Source organism: Platichthys flesus, chromosome 19 (assembly GCF_949316205.1).
Source record: "Platichthys flesus chromosome 19, fPlaFle2.1, whole genome shotgun sequence".
Taxonomy (NCBI): Eukaryota; Metazoa; Chordata; class Actinopteri; order Pleuronectiformes; family Pleuronectidae; genus Platichthys; species Platichthys flesus.
This window is the reverse complement of record NC_084963.1, coordinates 20365372-20384923: the sequence shown is the minus strand read 5'-3', so window position 1 is coordinate 20384923 and position 19552 is coordinate 20365372. Positions and strand designations below refer to the sequence as shown.

Below are 19552 nucleotides of genomic sequence, written 5' to 3'. Positions count from 1 at the left end.
CAGCTTATTTGCCGCTTATTTTTTTTTTTTAGAACACTCATCATTTTATGAGGGGCCATCTAGGGGTTCAGTATCTTGCCAAGGACACTTAGGCATGCAGATGGGATAGAGTGGGATTCGAACCGGCAACCTTCTTGTTGCAGAGCACCCGCTCTATCCCCTAGGCCACGCTCTCCCCAATATGATGTTCCTGCTATATTCAAACAATGTCCACTTGGTGTAAACATTAGGTAATTCGAATCCAAAACAACGAAACAAAACAATGTCAACAAAGTCACCATTTCCGACCTCCATAACTTTATCAGACAGCTGCTTGAAATATATGTGTGAATGAATTATAGTCCTGCGACTGCAACCGCGGAAGGCCACGCAGTTGCATCGACGGACTCGTTTTGGTTTATACTTCTCCGTGCTGCGCGTGTTGCAACGCAATTCACCGCCAGAACACTAGGCGGACTAACGTTTTTTTTTTCAAAGACAAAACACACAAAGAAGAGACGTCTTCTTCTTCTTCGTTGACTGTTTATTTACATCGCCACTCCGACTCCTCATAGCCTATTTCTAGCGGACAAATCGGCCAGTCAGTTACGGGTTATACAAGTGGTCATACTTTCGGATCTCTTCTGCCAAGTGCTCTTCTATTTGGTCCATATTCGTTCTTCTAAATCTTCCGTGATTTCCGCGTATTGTGGGGCATGACACCGGAAACTAGACTCCCGACGGGATGTAGTAAGCAGACCAATCACAAGCCTTGCGGGCTGCGTGAGGCGCGTTGCGTGTCTTGCGTGCATGCGTGCGTGCGTGCAACCCGACTATAATTCGGCCTTAAGGGAATATTGGTTTAATACCAAAAGTTAGAATTCAGAACAATTATAAGATTCATTATTAACAATATGCAGCGAGGGTTATTTATAAATCATTTGAATAAAGGCCTTATATATGTCCCAACTGCTCATGCTTCCCCCCCCCCCCTTTAGTTAAAAATAGTTTCAGTCAGACCCAAATACCATCTAGAATTTAAATTCCTAACAGTTTCCAAATTTCATCATTGATATGATGTCTTCTTCTTCTTTATTTATATTAGTTTCTATTGATTCTCCTACTTCCTTTTGGCTTCTCTACTACTGACTTCTATTCGTTTTTCTATTACACTCCTCCTGCCATGCGGCGACCATATCATATAGGGCAAGCAGACACACATCTGAAAAGTAGCGCCGACTTGGCAGAGTGTAGAGGGGCTTGAAATGTGCCATTAGCCAGCGAAAGCCTTTGTCTTCAAAATGCCTTAAACTAATAAAATCCAACTTTCTAAGTTTTCAACCATTTGTTTGGCATGTTGACCAAGAAGAATACTTATACAACCATAAACCTATATAAAAATGTCTTTATAAGGACTGAGAATGGACTGTGAAAAGCACAAATTGTTAATTTGTGCTCTTCTAATTTCAATTTGTAAACATAGGGCTGGAAAAATTGTGCTAATTTCTTTCCTAAACCCAGTCGGATCACTTTTAAGTGACAAATGGTATCCAAATCTTTCATTGATAATTCTCCTTGATTTAACCTACGTGTGAAGTCAAAGCTATTGGTCTAAAGCTTCCTGCTGAACTTGGTTCCATACCAGGCTTGCATATAATAACAGTAATCCCCCCTCCCCCATATTTTATTATATTGTGTTGAACATATATTTGTTTACTCCTTTCACTTACCTGTTTGTCCCTGCTTTAACTAATACCTTGTTTAGCTCACTCATTGTGAATGTTAAATTTATTAAATTTTAATTTTCCCTACTATCATTCAGAGTGTCTATATTTCTATCTATTGTCCTTTCCCTCTTCCTCTATTCCTCATTACTCGAGTTCTCTGAATTGTTGCAAGTGATTCAGCTTTATTCATATTTTCTAAGACTACCTTCCACCTTTATTCTATAATAGGCTATCCATATTCTTTTAAATATCTGCCCATTCTTTTAATAATACCCCCATATTCAACTGATGTAGCCATTGAGTCAAAATATATTATTTCTCATAATATTTCTTAGTTCTTTTAATACGATTCCTAACAACTCCCTTTCTCCTTTTGTAATCAATTAAATTATGAAATTGTGTGCATTCTTAAATAATTTCAATGCCTTATTTGTATTTTTATTGCATTGGTGGATTCTTGTATATGCATGGTACTATATTTAGCTGTTCCTACAATAGCGCTGCATATTACTATGTTTATCTCATTGATGGTCTGATCTAATTTGACCTTCTTAAATCATTCTACTATTAACATTCTACACCTCCCCCAATTTGTTGCATCAAACCTTTTCTCTAATTCTACTCCATTACTACTCTCTACACCTACCTTCATTAATATTGGATAGTGATCACGGTTTATTTGAATACTTCACTGCTAGTTTTACCTGCTATTGATTGTGTTACTATAGTGAGATTGATAGCTCACTCTGTTCCTTTCAACAAATTCCCCCTTGTGCCTGACCCATCATTTAAACATACAATTCTTTTCAATCCATTTTTGCTTTTTCTGAACAATTTACCACACAGGCTAAAATTATGACTAGCCTATTCATTGATATCCTTGTAATATTGTCATTCTATTGTCCTGAATAAATAACATCCCAGACTGTGTCTTCCCTAAAGGAGTATCTAATCTGATCTCACTTTATATCACTAGGGGGAGGTAATGCTCTCTGCAATTTGTTTTGCTACCTTGAAACGAACGAAGAGAAATAGCAATGCTGCGTTCATGGTTTTCAGAAAAAATTTAGAATAATCATGACATGTCACATTTTCGACGTGTTAATTAAACATATATTGTTAAGCATATGCGGTTTTGTAGTTTCCTGGGGAATTTTTTTTTCAATTTCATTTTTTTTTGTTGAGCTGCCCTAGTTGTAGTTTGTTTTTTAAATATAGAAAGCTGAATCGAACATTACATTTGAGGAGACACCATTTTTACCGAAAGCCCCGAACACATCTTAAGAAGAGAGGGCTACTTAACAGTTAGCTACTTAACGACTACGTTAAGATGCAATTGGCTCTAACGAAAACATTTGGTCAGAAGCCAGTGAAGTTTCAATTGGAACAAGATGGGGACTTTTACATGGTTGGGTCGGAGGTAAGTGACTATTCATTGATTACAACGCTTAGCTTCTTTGCCGTATATTCAATTATCCATTATTCTGACTGGCTAATGGTAGCATGGTAACGACTCTCATTATAAGCTCAATAAACAAAGAAATAACAAAGATTGGTTTATGATATGGTGAAGCCAGGCCATCCGCCGATAAATCATCAAGACATTTAACATGGCACCATGTTGTCCCAGATCAGAGAATCAATAGCTAAATTTATAGCTCATTTAAAAAATATATAACTTTCAATAATAGCCTACATTAAATAGCGTTCAAAAGAGTACTGTGGTTAAAAATGTGTAACCTCAGTTTGTATCGACCTTATATGTTTTGAGTCATAACAGTTACACCGTTTTCTATCTAAAAAATAACTTTAATTAAGCCTAACAACGTTGCGTGTTGGCTGTTAAGAAAATCAAAAATCGAAAAATACCAGTGATTCACCGAGAGAAATTTAGGCTATAAATCAAAGTATCACAGGTTTGGGATTCCACAATTGTTTTCAGTTACAATGATCCATATTGCACGGCCGGATTCCTGACATGTGCCTCCCTTTTAGGTATCTAGGTTTTTCTGTATTCTCCTGTTAAACGGGGGTTTCGTAGTATTTCATGTTACTTTTTCTTACTCTTGAAGAGGGTTTAGTGCAGAGGATGTCGCACCTTGTTAAGCCCAATGAGACAAACTGATTTTGTAAATATGGGCAATACAAATTATTTTTGATTAATTGGTAACGAAAAAGAAAAATAAGTGTTTTTGGTTGAACAGGGTCGCTTGTATCAAATGTGGATGAAGTATTCTGGTCTTTTAATTGAAAAACTTCTAATACCACATTGTCAAAGCACTGTTATAAGCTGCATTGAAAATGTTTTTGGAAGTTATCTTGTTTTTCTTTTTAACGTGTTTATAATTGTAAGAGCAGTAATATATATACAGTTTCCTATGCCTGATGTATGTTAGACCAGTAGTTTATGAATGCTGATACATAGATTTTTAAGTATAGAATTTTATGTTTGTAGTTGCTTGAGGTGGGTTGTCAACTCTTGTATTCATCTGCATCTAAGTTGATTGATTTTGAATTTGTCAATTCGGTTAATGTTTTCACCAGCCTTAATACAGTGCATTTAAAAAAAGCACTTTTCCATTGTAATGCAGAAAATGAATGAATCTCTTCATTTCGTTGTTTTCATTGCCAATTTAATATCGTTATGGTGTTCCTACTACCAGTAAAATGAACGTCCACGATGTTCAAAAATTTATATGGTCAAAGTCCAAGACTACAGGCAATCCTGCAGGTCAGGTCACTTGTATTTATATAGCGCTATTCTAGTCTGATGATGACCACTCAAAGCTCTTTACTGTACATACACCTATTCACACACATTCATACAGTGCATCTATTAGCAGCACTTTGTTGTTCTATTAGGGGCAATTCGGGGCTCAGCATCTTGCCCAAGTACACTTCAGCATGCAGATGGGGAAGACTGGGGATTGAATTGCTGACCTTCAGTTTGGAGGGCAACCGCTCTACCCCTCAGCCACAGCCACCACTTCTGCTTGTTTGCTGTCTGAACTTCCTGCAATTGGTCTGAAAACCCTTGCTACACAAAAAAACTGTTATAAGTGCAAAGAAACATTACAATTTTAAGGCATGTTTAGAAGTATTGTTATATGAAGTGGTTCAGACTAACTACACTCACTGGCCATTTTATTAGGCACACCTGTTCAATTGCTTGATAACACAAATAGCTAATCAACATGGCAACTCAATGCATTTATGCATTTAGACACGGTGAAAACGACTTGCTGAACTTCAAACCAAGCATCAGAATGGGGAAGAAAGGGGATTTAAGTGACTTTGAACGTGGCAAGGTTGTTGGTGCCAGACGGCTAGTCTGAGTATTTCAAAAACTGCTGATCTACTTGGATTTTCAGACACTACCATGTCTAGGGTTTACTGAGAATGGTCCTAAAAAGAGAAAATATCGATTGAGCGGCAGGGGTGTGGACGAAAATACCTTGTTGATGTCAGAGGTCAGAGGAGAATAGGCAGAGTGGTTTGAGATGATAGAAGGGTAATAGTAAGTCAAATGACCACTCATTATAATACAAATAATTTTGTTTTGTAGCTTAAATGACACTTACTGCTAGCACTTTGTAGATTGGCTTTTTTGAAGAAAATAGTACTTTGTGATTCTTATTCTGAGTTTGTACCCTCATGGTTGAACACTTATTGTAAGGCGCTTTGGATAAAAGCGTCAGTTAAGTGAAATGTAATAAAATGTTACATGAAGGCCAAAGTATAGAGAAACCTTCCTTACTCTCACTACTAAAAGAACATAAGCTACCCTCAACCTTTTCTTTTTCTTTGTTGAGCACAATATTGCATGTGATTTACTCAGTTTTTATCAGGCTTCCAGTTCTATAATGGCCTTTTATTTTTCAATGCACATAATTTTGATCTCAATTACTATATTAATACACTGACATGTCTTACTTGAGATGTCAAAATATTTAATTTAAATTCTTTTGAAAAGATAATTTCCCCCCACCACCTTAAGTTGTTTGAAGTTTTCTTATGTGCTTCACTAAAAAAACTATAGGTACACTAAGAACTGTGTCAGAACGGTTTTCTTTGGTTTAACAATGGGATATTAATTCATCCATATTTGCTTACTATATTTTACAATTTTACACTCAAGTGTAAATTGGACGGATTCAGTCAAAGGGACAGTGTTGGATGATCTTAATGGTTCTGGCAAACAGAGTGTTGCTGTTAACACGTGCAGGATAATCATTTATTTTTAAGAAAACGTGAAATTATTATCTTATGTAAAGCATGTAATTATCGGTATTGGCTGGATAAATCCATATCGTGGATCTCTTTTAATAAACAGTCCATCTGACTCCGACACCTGATATCCTCCTGTCTCTGACCTCAGAGACGAGGCGTTTGCTCCTGATCGGTTTAAACATGCAGACTTTGTAATGGAAAAACAGACTATCCTCTCCGACCTCAACACTCATTGCTCTGAAGATACTTGTCAGTTCTGTGTTGGTTCAGATTACGTGGGGTTATGGTCCTGGGGTTATGATTGGAGTAGAGTGTGATTGGACACATGCAACATGCTTCACCTGCTGCAGTGGGTCGGGATTGGCAGGGAGATGTGTCCCCAGATGCTGAAGTTCAAATAGTACAGCGGGGCATGATTTAGTCAGCCACCAACTGTGCAAGTTCTCCAACTTAAAAAGATGAGAGATGCCTGTAGTTTTCATCATAGGTACACTTCAACTATGAGAGACAGAATGGGGGAAAGAATCGAGGAAATCACATTGTAGGATTTTTTTAATGAATTAATTGGTAAATTCCTCGGTAAAATAAGTATTTGGTCACCTACAAACAAGCATGATTTCTGGCTCTCACAGACCTGTAACATCTTCTTTAAGAGGCTCCTCTGTCCTCCACTCGTTACCTGTATTAATGGCACCTGATTGAACTCGTTATCAGTATAAATATACATTTCTCCAATATTAGCATCGCTACACTGGCTTCCAGTTAAATCTAGAATAGAATTTAAAATTCTCCTCCTCACCTTCAAGGCCCTTAATAATATAGCGCCTTTATACCTTAAAGAGCTGTTAATACCTTATAAACCCACTAGAGCACTCCGCTCCCAGAATTCCAGCCTACTTGTCGTCCCTAAATTCTCTAAAAGTAGAGTAGGAGCCAGAGCTTTTAGCCATCAAGCCCCTCGGCTGTGGAATAATCTACCACTTTCAGTTCGGGAGGCAGTCACCATCTGTTCGTTTAAAAGTAGGCTCAAAACCTTCCTTTTTGATAAAGCTTATAGTTAGAGCTAATTAGTGCGCCAGAACGTTACTTGTTCTATTTTATGACACATGACACACGGAGCTTCTCTTTCCAGCTTCTCCTTCCTCTTCTCCATCCCTATCCCCCTTCCCCGGAATCCCTTTGCTTTATCACCCGCAGATCCAGGGCCTCTGTGGCCGCACCATGGATTACGGTTTGTGGATCGCGCACCGGGGGTCGCGGTGTTGGATCCAGTGTGGCGGATTCTGAGTCATGTGGGCTGATCGTGGTGCTGGTGGCGGACCCTGTGTCGCGTTGGCATTGGGCACGGGTGGTGGACCAGGACCGCAGTGGTGGCTTGTGATGGGTCCTCCTGGTGGGCGGCGGTGGACGGTGACTGAGGACTGAAGTGGCGTCTGGTCTGGATGGTGGATCGTGGTCTAGATGGTTGCTGAGCATGGACTGTGCTTCATCAATGCTGCTAGAGACTTTGATTATTGATGATGTTCTCCTGCACGTGGCATCTATTGCACTTCTGTCCGTCCTGGGAGAGGGATCCCTCACATGTGGCTCTCTCTGAGGTTTCTACATATTTTTACCCTGTTAAAAGGGTTTTTTGTAGTTTTTCCTTACTCTTGCTGAGGGTTAAGGACAGAGGATGTCACACCCTGTTAAAGCCCTATGAGATGAATTGTAATTTGTGAATATGGGCTATACAAATAAAATTTGATTGATTGATTGATAAAGACACCTGTCCACAACCTCAAACAGTCACACTCCAAAGTATAGCCAAGACCAAAGAGCTGTCAAAGGACACCAGAAACAAAATTGTAGACCTGCACCAGGCTGGGAAGACTGAATCTGCAATAGGTAAGCAGCTTGGTTTGAAGAAATCAACTGTGGGAGCAATTATTAGAAAATGGAAGACATACAAGACCACTGATAATCTCCCTCGATCTGGGGCTCCACGCAAGATCTCACCCCATGGGGTCAAAATGATCAAAAGAACGTTGATAAAAAATCCCAGAACCACACAGTGGGACCTAGTGAATGACCTGCAGAGAGCTGGGACCAAAGTAACAAAGGCTACCCTTCAGTAACACACTACGCTGCCAGGGAAAAAAGAGTCGCTGAATGGATCTTTTGCAGCTGCAGTGAACAATTATTTCACCAGTTTTAAAAAAGTAAGTCATGATAAATGATAAAGCCCTATGAGACAATTGTGATTTGTGAAAATGGGCTATACAAATTCAATTTGATTGATGTTGTGCGCTCATTCATACTGCTAAAAGAATGTGGACATGTGGCCCAGACTACCTAAGAATTTGGTCTGGCGTCAACGGATCGCATCCAATCTCAGTGTGTTCACACCTGTACTTAGAGCTGTCCACATCAGTCCAAAGACAGAACCTTGTGGAACTCCATGACTAACTTGCATGTACATGGAAGAGTCCTTCTTCATATTAACAAGTTTAAATTTATCTGATATACGGCTTAAACCAGCCTTATGCCGATCCTTTAATACCAAAGTCTCTGTTACAGAATCTTATGATCTATGTTGTCAACTGTGGCACTAAGATAATTAATGAGCAGGCCAAAGCAACCTGTTTTGCCTGAAGGACCAGAGAGAGGCAAAAGAGAGGAAATGGAAATACACAATGCAGCAGTTTTTTTTTACTCTAAACCACTGATATATCATCTTAGGGGTACCAACACATCAATTTAAATCTCAGAAAGGTGTAAAATATGGGCCCTTTTAAAAGCTTTTTGTACTCAGCCAGTTTACACGTAATCTGATTTTAATATGGAGCTGTCAATTAAAGGAAAAACTTTACCTTAAATCGCATTGCGAGAGGGACTAGTAGACAAATTTATTAGACTACAAATAGGGCTGGATTGTTTTGGGCTCCTACAGAGAGGAGGACGACCACTCTGCACCGATGTAGGGACAGAACATAATCATGTTTTCACCTGCGGTCATATTTTCTTTATGACAGACACTTGTTGAAGGTGCAGTCGTCCTGTGTCAGAGTTTCTGTCCAAGTCTGTTTCCTCCTCACTTCCTGCTGACCTGTGCCCATTTTACAGTTTACCAATAAACACCATCAGTGATCAAAAGTTATTAGGGCACGTACAGGACAGACGTTTGCTTTGTGTTTATTTGTTTCTCTCTAGGGTTTATGAGACATGTTTATACCTGATACACAACATGAGACGTAACGTGGCGCTCACAGTAAGGAACCTTAAGTGACCGAAACTATCCGGAGCTGTGTTCGGACATTATCCATTAATAACTGTTTTAGAATATAGGACTAGATCGTAAATAACCCATGTGATTATTCGTTTGTGTGTGTGAAAACAGGTAGAGACAAGCAGACACACTCACGCAAACTCCTAGCCTGACGTTGTCATACTCCCAATTCTAGTCAGTGTGAGTCTGATACGGCTCCATTGGGCTGTGAATATAGGGCTTGTTTCAACCGAACCAGGAAAAAAAATTCCTCTTGTTTCAATTGGATAGACCTACAACCAATCAGAGCAACGTAGTATGTGACGTATGTTAAGTGACAAATTGTGAGTTATTTACTAAGGCCGGGTTCACGCCGGACGCTGAAGTGACGCCAAAGCTTGACTCAGGCGTATCACCCCAGGAAACACACTGAAAAATTATTTTAAACGATATCGATGACATATTTTATATGATGTAAATTATCAAATATGCATCCCATACTTTGAATTCCCTTTCTGTTGTCCTGGAGTTTTAATTTTACCAATGACATTATTAAATGTCCCCCTCTGCCCATCCACTACAGCCACACAAGCAATGATAAAGATAAAAAGAGAGAGAGAGGGGAGGGCTACGTATTCTCCACATAGGGTTGAGTGGAGAATACGTAATTTACCCTCGACACCCGACATTTAACGGAGCAAACAGTGGAGAAGTTCTTCAACATGGAAGACATTAAATTAATAATTAAAGTGGAGAAGTACAGTGCGTAGTATGATCCTCGGAACATGTTGTATACAGACAACACCAAAAAAGACAAATGTTGGGACGCTGTTGCTTAATGTTGGAGCAACAAGTAAGTACACTGCTCAAAAAAATTAAAGGAACACTTTTTATCAGGGTATGGTATGAATTCAATTGCACTTTATTGATAATTATCTGGTCAGTTAAGTAGCAGAGGGGATAGTTAATCAGTTTCAGCTGCATTGGTGTTGATGGAATTAACAGCAGGTGCACTAGAGGGGCAACAATGAGACGACCCCCAAAACAGGAGTGGTTTTGCATGTGTAGGCCATTTCAAGTTTCTCCCTCTTGATCACTTCAACTGTTTTTCCATTAGTGTTGGCTTTAGCTAGATTCATTATCTCTACTGGGAGCATGAGGCGATTTCTTAACCCTACAGAAGTTGCACAGATTGTCCAACTCCTCTAGGATGGCACATCCAATGCGTGCCGTTGCAAGGAGATTTGATGTGTCTCCCAGCATAATCTCCAGAACATGGAGGTGATTCCAGGAGAAAGGCAGTTACTCTAGGAGAGCTGGACAGGGCCGTAGAAGGTCCTCAACCCATCAGCAGGACCGATATCTGCTGCTTTGTGCAAGGAGGAACAGGTTGAGCACTGCCCAAGCCCTACAGAATGATTTCCAGCAGGCCACTGGTGTGAATGTCTCTGCCCAAACAGTCAGAAACAGACTTTATGAGGGTGGCCTCAGGGCGTGACATCCTGTAGTGTGCCCTGTGCTAACTGCCCAGCACCGTCGAGGGCGATTGGCATTTGCTATAGAACACCAGAATTGGCATGGGTCAGTGATGGTCTGGGGAGGCATATCCATGGAGGGACGCACAGACCTCTACAGGCTAGAGAACGGCAGTCTTACTGCCATAAGGTATCAGGATGAAATCCTTGAACCCATGGTCAGACCCTACACTGGTGCAGTAGGTCCTGGGTTCCTCCTGATGCACGATAATGCCCGGTCTCATGTGGCAAGGGTATGCAGGCAGTACCTGGAGGATGAAGAAATTGATGCAATTGAATGGCCCTCACGATCATCTGACCTAAACCCGATAGAACACCTCTGGGACATTATGTTTCGGTCCATCAGACGCCGCCAGGTTGCTCCTCAGACTTTACAGGAGCTCACTAATGCCCTTAGACAGATCTGGGAGGACATCTCACAAGACACCATCCGTTGTCTCATTAGGAGCATGCCGCGACGTTGTCAAGCATGCATACAAGCACGTGGGGGCCACACAAGATATTGAGAAGCATTTTGAGTTGCAGAAATTGAATTTCGGCAAAATGGACAAGCCTGCCACATCACTTTTTCACTATGATTTTCGGGGTGTCTATAAAATTGAGCCCTCTGTATCCTGAAAACTTTTATTTCCATCAAAGATGTGGCATCCTTTTGTTCCTGAGACATTAAACTGTCCATATCAGTATAAATATCCAACATACTTTTTTTCACAATGAGATCTGATGTGTTTTCCAAGTGTTCCTTTAATTTTTTTGAGCAGTGTATATGCTTAAATACTACTGGATCAACGGGTGATATTATTAGCGCTGCCCGGCAGTTCAGCGTCGCTTCAGCGTCCGGTGTGAACAGCCAAGCGACGGCGCGCTAGGGATTTGCGCGGCGCTGCTCTTTGGCTTCCCCTCCGCGTTCTCTGTTCCTCTTTAAAAATGAATGCGCTGTCGATGTCTTCTCAAACAGACTCAATGGCAGCATCTACACATATCAGCTCTCCAGCGGCAGGCATGTTTGTTGAAAACTAATTCAACCCAAGCGCACTTTGATGACGTGGTTGATTACGTTACTGTTAATCATCTGTCCATCATCGTATAAAGCCCGCCCTGACAATCTGATTGGTCCGAACAGTTTCTGTCCGGGCATAATTTCTCCCCAACGGAGCGACTCCAGACCGAACATCTAAGTTCATCTGGCATCCAGGCTAGCAAACTCCTGCAGACAGAAGTTCTTCCAGCAGATTACGACGTAGCGCAGTGTTTTAACTTCATTGTTGCAGAAGAGGCTACACCACCTTTAACCAGGAACAAAAATATGAATTAATCAGGTTTTTATAAAGATCAGTTGTACGTGTCAGTGATTGGAACATTGGCTCCAACACAGTGAAAACAAAACGGGCAGAAATAAAAATGAAGTCTTATGTAAAGGTAACATTATACATTTCTTTCCATCTTTCATTGTATTTTGTGCTTGTGTCTATGTTCTTATGCATTTGCATTGAGCATGCCTATGATGTGTCACATGGGATGGAGAGCGCATCATATAAAATGAGCTTGTAATTCTGTTTATTTTCATCTGTCAGTGTGTTTTGTGAATGTGATTGTGTATCCACATGCTTTATATCACTCACTCACTCACTCATCGTCATCCGCTTATCCGGGGTCGGGTCGCGGGGGAGCAGCTCAAGCAGGGGGCCCCAGACTTCCCTTTCCCGGGCCACATTGACATTGACGGGCCAGCTCTGACGGGGGGATCCCGAGGCGTTCCCAGGCCAGTGTTGAGATATAATCTCTCCACCTAGTCCTGGGTCTTCCCCGAGGTCTCCTCCCCACTGGACGTGCCTGAAAAACCTCCCAAGGGAGGCGCCCAGTGGGCATCCTTACCAGATGCCCGAACCACCTCAGCTGACTCCTTTCTAAGTAAATGAGCAGCGGCTCTAATCCGAGTTCCTCACGGATGACTGAGCTTCTCACCCTATCCCTAAGGGAGACGCCAGCCACCCTTCTGAGAAAACTCATCTCGGCCGCTTGTACCCGCGATCTCGTCCTTTCGGTCATCACCCAGCCCTCATGACCATAGGTGAGGATAGGAACGAAGATCGACCGGTAGATCGAGAGCTTTGCCTTGCGGCTCAGCTCTCTTTTCGTTACAACGGTGCGGTAAAGCGAACGCAATACCGCCCCCGCTGCTCCGATTCTCCGGCCAATCTCACGCTCCATAGTACCCTCACTCGCGAACAAGACCCCGAGGTACTTGAACTCCTTCACTTGGGCTAAGGACTCATTTCCTACCCGGAGTAAGCAATCCATCGGTTTCCTGCTAAGAGTCATGGCCTCAGATTTAGCGGTGCTGATCCTCATCCCAGCCGCTTCACACTCGGCCGCCAGCCGATCCAGTGAGTGCTGAAGGTCACAAGCCGATGATCCAATGAGGACCACATCATCCGCAAAAAGCAGTGACGAGATCCTCAGACCACCGAACTGCAACCCCTCCCCACCACGACTACGCCTCGATATCTGAAAACTTCTGAAAGCTTTTCAGAGGCTTCTGAAAGCCTTGCCACTGCGGAGATGTTTGACCACCTCAGTGACCTCCACCAGGGAAATTGACGATGAAACACCATCAACCTCGAGCTCTGCCTCCAACATAGAGGGCGTGTTATTCGGATTCAGGAGTTCCTCAAAGTGTTCCTTCCAACGTCCGACAACCTCCTCAGTTGAGGTCAACAGAGTCCCATCCTTACTGTACACAGCTTGGATGGTTCCCCGTTTCCCCCTCCTGAGGTGCCGGATAGTCTTCCAGAAACACTTTGGTGCCGACCGAAAGTCCTTCTCCATGGCCTCTCCGAACTTCTCCCACACCCGCTGCTTAGCCTCCGACACGGCAGCAGCTGCAGCCTTTCGGGCCTGTCGGTACCCTGCAACCGAGTCAGGAGTCCTCCAGGATATCATATCCCGGAAGGCCTCCTTCTTCAATCGGACGGCTTCCCTGACCACCGGTGTCCACCACGGTGTCCGAGGGTTACCGCCCCTTGAGGAGCCTAAGACCCTGAGGCCACAGCTAGCCGCCGCAGCTTCAGCAATGGAGGCTTTGAACACCGCCCACTCCGGCTCAATGCCCCCAACCTCCACAGGAATGCCAGAAAAACTGCGCCCGAGGTGTGAGTTGAAGATACCTAGGACGGGGGCCTACTCCAGGCGTTCCCAGTTCACCCGCACTACTCGTTTGGGCTTACCAGGTCTATCCGGAAATTTCCCCCACTCCCTGATCCAACTCACAACCAGATGGTGGTCGGTTGACAGTTCCGCCCCTCTCTTTACCCGAGTGTCCAAAACATGCGGCCTCAGATCAGATGACACGATCACAAAATCGATCATTGATCTTCGGCCTAGGGTACTCTGGTACCAGGTACACTTATGAGCACCCTTATGTTCGAACATGGTGTTTGTTATGGATAATCCATGGCTAGCACAGAAGTCCAATAACAAACGACCGCTCGGGTTCAGATCAGGGAGGCCGTTCCTCCCCACCACGCCTCTCCAGGTGTCTCCATCGTTGCCCCTGTGGGCGTTGAGGTCACATCTCCTCTTTTTCCGTTATTCATTGAGGTTGTTTGAACCATTCTTAGTCTGGCCCCTCACCTGAGACCACTCTGCCATGAGAGACCCTACCAGGAGCACAAGGCTCCAGACAACACAGCCCTCAGGTTCATAGGGACACGCAAACCTCTCCACCACGATAAGGTGACGGTTCCAGGAGAGGTTTATATGCTTTATATCCTAGTCTGGATATGCCATTTGAGTATGCTGCTCTTCTCTTTGAGACATCAATGGTATTGGGGTTTATGTGTTTTTTGGAATGAAATACAGTCAGCCACCTTGCTAGCCTAAAAATAACCTCAGACTCAGTGGTCTAGTGTAAGATTAGTGTAATAAACGGGGGTACAGGGTCATCCTCTTTCTTACGGGGGTTTGACAACTCTGTTGACAGCTGGACAAGTAGGAAAGGCCTATACCAAATGTTTTAATGTCAGCAATACCTTAATTAAAATGTTTGGTCACATGCAATCAACTTTTTCTGGTGAGCTGGATATGTTGATGTTGTGCCTCTATCTTTTTTCAAACTGGCTATGCAGTACGACTCAATGTTGATTTGTCCTGTTATGCTGGTCGATAGTTGCTTTGTTGATATTGACAAAAGGTTTGTGCTTATCCAATGACTTGTGTGTTTATCTGTGTCAGCCATTGCATTTAATTAGAAAACACTGCTAAAATCATTTATCATAATCACAGGATATCTTACCATATATTATTCATAAATATGTACTTTTAGCATAGCTGTATGAAAATTATAGTCACTTCCACATTACACTTCAATTAATACAACATCATGATTATATATTTGCTGTCTGGCATTTATTTTTACTCTGGCTCATATTTTGCTGGACGTTTCCAGTGGTACAGTAACCTATGATGTTTCTCCCTCTTCTTTTACGGCTCCTAATGTAGACTTTTCTTAGCTTTGGTAATTTTTTTCCCTAAATGTGAGGATTTGTGATAAGCACAGGACCTCAAATCAGCTTTTCTGGGCTTGTTGACGAGAGTGAACGCACATTGGAAAAAATTATTCTTGTTAGTGTTACTTCTCCTTCTGTGTTTCACTGCATGGACAATGGTAAATGTATTTGACTGTATTGAGCTCTTTCTAGTCTTATTGACTACTCAAACCTTTTTACAGTACAAGTCATATTCATCTATTCACACATACATTCACACAGTGCTTTCATACGCAGAGCTTTTTCAATCACATCATTTAGACACTGTCGGACAAGGCTAATTATGGGTTAAGAGTCCTGCCCAAGAATGCACAATGGAGGAGTCTTAGATCAACGACGAATCTGTCTACCTATTGAGCTGGTTCAGGAGCTGCCCATCTGGTAAGAGCACATTTGACCGAAGGTGCAAAATACCATTAATTGAAAATAAAGAAAAGAGGGAAATCAGTCAACTGGAGTGCTTCATCTGACCTTGACCTAGCTCTTCTCTAGGGAAAGAGATGTGCATACTGTAGCAAAAATTACTTCTGTAGTATTACACTGAGTGGTACAGTTTCACCATCAAAGGCCAAGAAATAAAGTCATGCGTTCCTACAGCTTGCTGAGCCCAGCCAGTGATCCTGTGTCAAATTAGTGCAGGCACAGTAAACTTGGTAGTTATAAAGGTATCATTCAAGTTTCCTTGGAAAGTGAAGAGCAACATTTCGTCACAATTTAGAGCTTTTCTGTATCATAAATGTTTTGTCTGTGTTTGCATCAATACTATACTCATTTTGTGAGTAATTAAGAGTACCAGTAGTGATTATTAGACTTTATTTCAACAAGTTTCAATCTATTAGCCTAATAATAATTTCGGATTACTCAAAGATTTGTCCTCTACTTTGCAGGTTGGAAACTATTTGCGCATGTTCAGAGGATCTTTGTATAAAAGATACCCATCTTTATGGAGAAGGCTGGCCTCAGTGGAGGAGAGGAAAAAAATTGTAGCATCATCACATGGTGAGTGGCTTTGTATGTTACTGGAACTTGGTATACTGAGTTTGTACTAATCGCTGTCTGTAAGGTCCAGAAGTTGTAATAACATGTTTATGAATGAATTCTTATCTTATTATAGCCACTAGTGTTACTCTACTGAAGGCATCTGAATGTGAAGAGATCTTTGAGGGAAATGACGAGAAATACAAGGCAGTGTCCATCAGCACGGAGCCCCCAGCTTACCTCAGGTAAGTTATTTTCTGAAATTATTAATTTTGTTTGTGTATGAGAGCATCTGCCAACATACTGAAATGCAAATTTCGGCAAAGGAATAGTTTTTGCCTTCTTGATAGTTTTGAAGAAATTCTAATCCTGTTTTCACTTTGTCATTATTATTTTGAGTGTAGATCAGTGGTCACCAACCTTTTCAAGCCCAAGATCACCTTTTAATTCCAAACGTAAGCTGAGATCGACCACCCTGATATCTTCCAAAAAAAACATTTGTCATTTGTGTTAAATGCTCAACGTACAAGCATAAATATATGTAACTTTATCTATACAATGCGCAATATTCCCATTAATATCAATTCATGTACAGGATTTGTTCAAAGCACAATATTAAGCTTTGAACACTTCCTGAACATGTTTGAAATTGAAAGCAATCCAGGGTTACTTAATTCATTAATTTGCTCTAAAGGGGCTTTAAGTCCTGACATTTAGTACTGTTCCTATGGAGGACCATACATGACTTAAGTATAAATAAATAAATACATGTATAAATAAATACATGTATAAATAAATACAGAAATAAATATATACAGAAATAAATACAGAAATGTATAGATAAATGTCTTAAATATATTTCCACATTTATTTATTTCCACATTTATACATTTCCACATTTCTGTGTTCGTATGCTACTGAGAAAGGTGGGCCTAACCGCAGTCTCATGCAGGATTGGTCACAGGAGTGTAATGATCCAGCCCTACCACTTCTGCCTCTCAATGCTGACCGGGGCTGTATAAATAAATAAATGTGGAAATAAATAAAAGTTGGAGTAATGTGGAAACGAGTAAATAAATGAGTAAAATTATTGCCACATTTATTTATTTATTTCCGCGTTTATTCCAACTTTTAATTATTTCCACTATTATTTATTTATGTGTCCAAATGTAAATGAGGTCGGAGGTCCAAACCTCTGTCTCGAGCAGGATTGGTCAACTGAGCTACACACAGGCCCCGGGGCTCCGCCCCCAACACCGCCAAACACTCGCTCAGAGACACAAGCAGTGACTGAGATCTCAGCTCGTCATGTCTTTAATTTGAAGACATGACATGATTTGTGACCAATCCTGCATGAGACTGCGGTTAGGCCCGCCTTTCTCATTAGCATACGATAACACAGAAATGTGTAAATGAATAAATGTGTAAATAAAAAATGTGGAAATATATTTATTTATACATTTCTGTATTTATTTATGCATTTATTTATTTATACATTTATTTATACTTAAGTCATGTATGGTCCTCCATATTTTCCTAATCCGACTTGTATTGAAGGAAATACAGTCGATAAACAAGCAGTTCCATCGCCAGTATCGGACACACAGTGCGACAAAGACACGCAGCTGATCTGATCAGCCAGTGAGTCCAGAGAGTAACGGAGATCGAAGGTGAAGACCACGCGGCGTGGCAGCGTGAACTGTACATTGAATTTCTGACCGGTGCTGATAAGTTATTCTGTTATGCTCAGACGTCACGTGTATGTATGTATGTATGTATGTATGTATGTATGTATGTATTTACTGACTTCCATACTTAACTTGGATTGCCTGAATCCAGAATTTTTTTTGGATCCGATATTTATGTTATCGCGTCTACACAAAGCCCTGTCAGAAAACAAGGAAACGCTGGAGGTTGAAATCGCTGTAAAGAAGTCATGGAGCATGCGCATAAAGTGAAAGAAGACAAAATTCGAGATCCTACTAGCAATCTTCCCATTGCTGAACGACTTCTCTACCACCTGAAATAACTGTTAGAATAGAACACTTCGCCATAACCCTAGTTTGTGTTACATTACCGTTTTGAAACATCCATCTATAATAAAAATCTTTTCACGTCAGATTTGCTGTTTTTGAACAATGGTCCGATAAAAATAGATTAAACGGTGATAGATTAAAGTGTTGCTTAGTAATGTCATCCTTTTCCTAACCAGCTTCTTAACCCTTAGCTTGGTTTTTGTTGTTGCTATTATGAAGTGACGCAGCAGGGTTAATAAGGGTTCAGGCTGAGGTTGCGAGGCGAGGCCTGGTGTGTTCACGATCAAATACAACAAGCGGAAAAAGCAGAATCGCGGTCTGGCCAGCGCTGAGAAATATGCGTCCCGTGTGAACGGCCAGGCGCCTGCGCGCTTGAGAATTGCGCGGCGCTTCGACAAAAGTACCACACACAAACAAAGAGTTTCTCTATGTGCAGCACATGCTTATACACTGCTGGCACACCATGGTCAGCAAAGACTCACTTACTACTTTCTTCACTTTTTCTTTTTCATCTCATCTTTACACTTAGTTCCCTATCTACAGTACCAAGCAAAAGTTTGGACACACCTTCTCATTCAATGGTTTTTCTTTATATTTCTTTCTTTCTACATTGCAGATTCAAATTAAAGACATACAAACTATGAAGGAACACAAATGGAATTATGTGGTAAACAAAAAATATGCTCAACAAACCAGAATGTTTTATATTATTTTTTTTTCCAGAGGGCCACATACAGAAAAATATATATACAAAGGACTGGGCCGCTCACTAGACGTGAGGTATACTGCCTCACTTTTAATGCACTGATATTGGCAAATACAATCAATTGCAGGTAAACTACGTTTGATAATTGAAAATGTTTGAATGAAAAAAGGATCCATCATAGCTCTCCATTAGTAGATTTTCATTTTATTTATTGGAAAAAGGTTGGCAGGTCTCGGTGACAGCCTCAGATTGGTTCTTAGGTTGCTGATGCCCCTTCATTGTCATGTATGAAGGGAGAGAAGAGAAATAGGGGATGTTTATATTTCAAGCTTATTACACAAATAGATTATCTGGCTTGTTAACACATCAGCAAACGTTTGTTAAAAAATGTTCATCAACTTTTATTGACTGAGTTTATTAAGTTATTGGGCTTATTAACAAATGAAAACTGTATATATTTTTAACTCACCTGTAATTGGTAGAAAGTTGGGCTCAGTGGGAGCAGTGATGCTGCACTTTGGGCTGAAGGATAGCTGGCAGGTCAGGAGAAAGTTTGGTGGTTGAGAT

At 41.2% G+C, this 19552-nt stretch overlaps 1 protein-coding gene across 1 annotated transcript in view; it reads left to right on the top strand.

The window, feature by feature from the left end:
- The first annotated feature begins 2968 nt into the window (after window positions 1-2968).
- LOC133975035 (SWI/SNF-related matrix-associated actin-dependent regulator of chromatin subfamily B member 1-like) overlaps window positions 2969-19552 on the top strand; it is a 32840-nt gene continuing 16256 nt past the window's right edge. Inside the window, exons 1-3 of the mRNA XM_062412886.1 lie at window positions 2969-3126; window positions 16153-16264; window positions 16380-16488. Of these exons, the coding sequence (XP_062268870.1) occupies window positions 3037-3126; window positions 16153-16264; window positions 16380-16488 (311 nt within the window). The 5' untranslated portion in view covers window positions 2969-3036. The remainder of the gene's footprint in view (window positions 3127-16152; window positions 16265-16379; window positions 16489-19552) is intronic.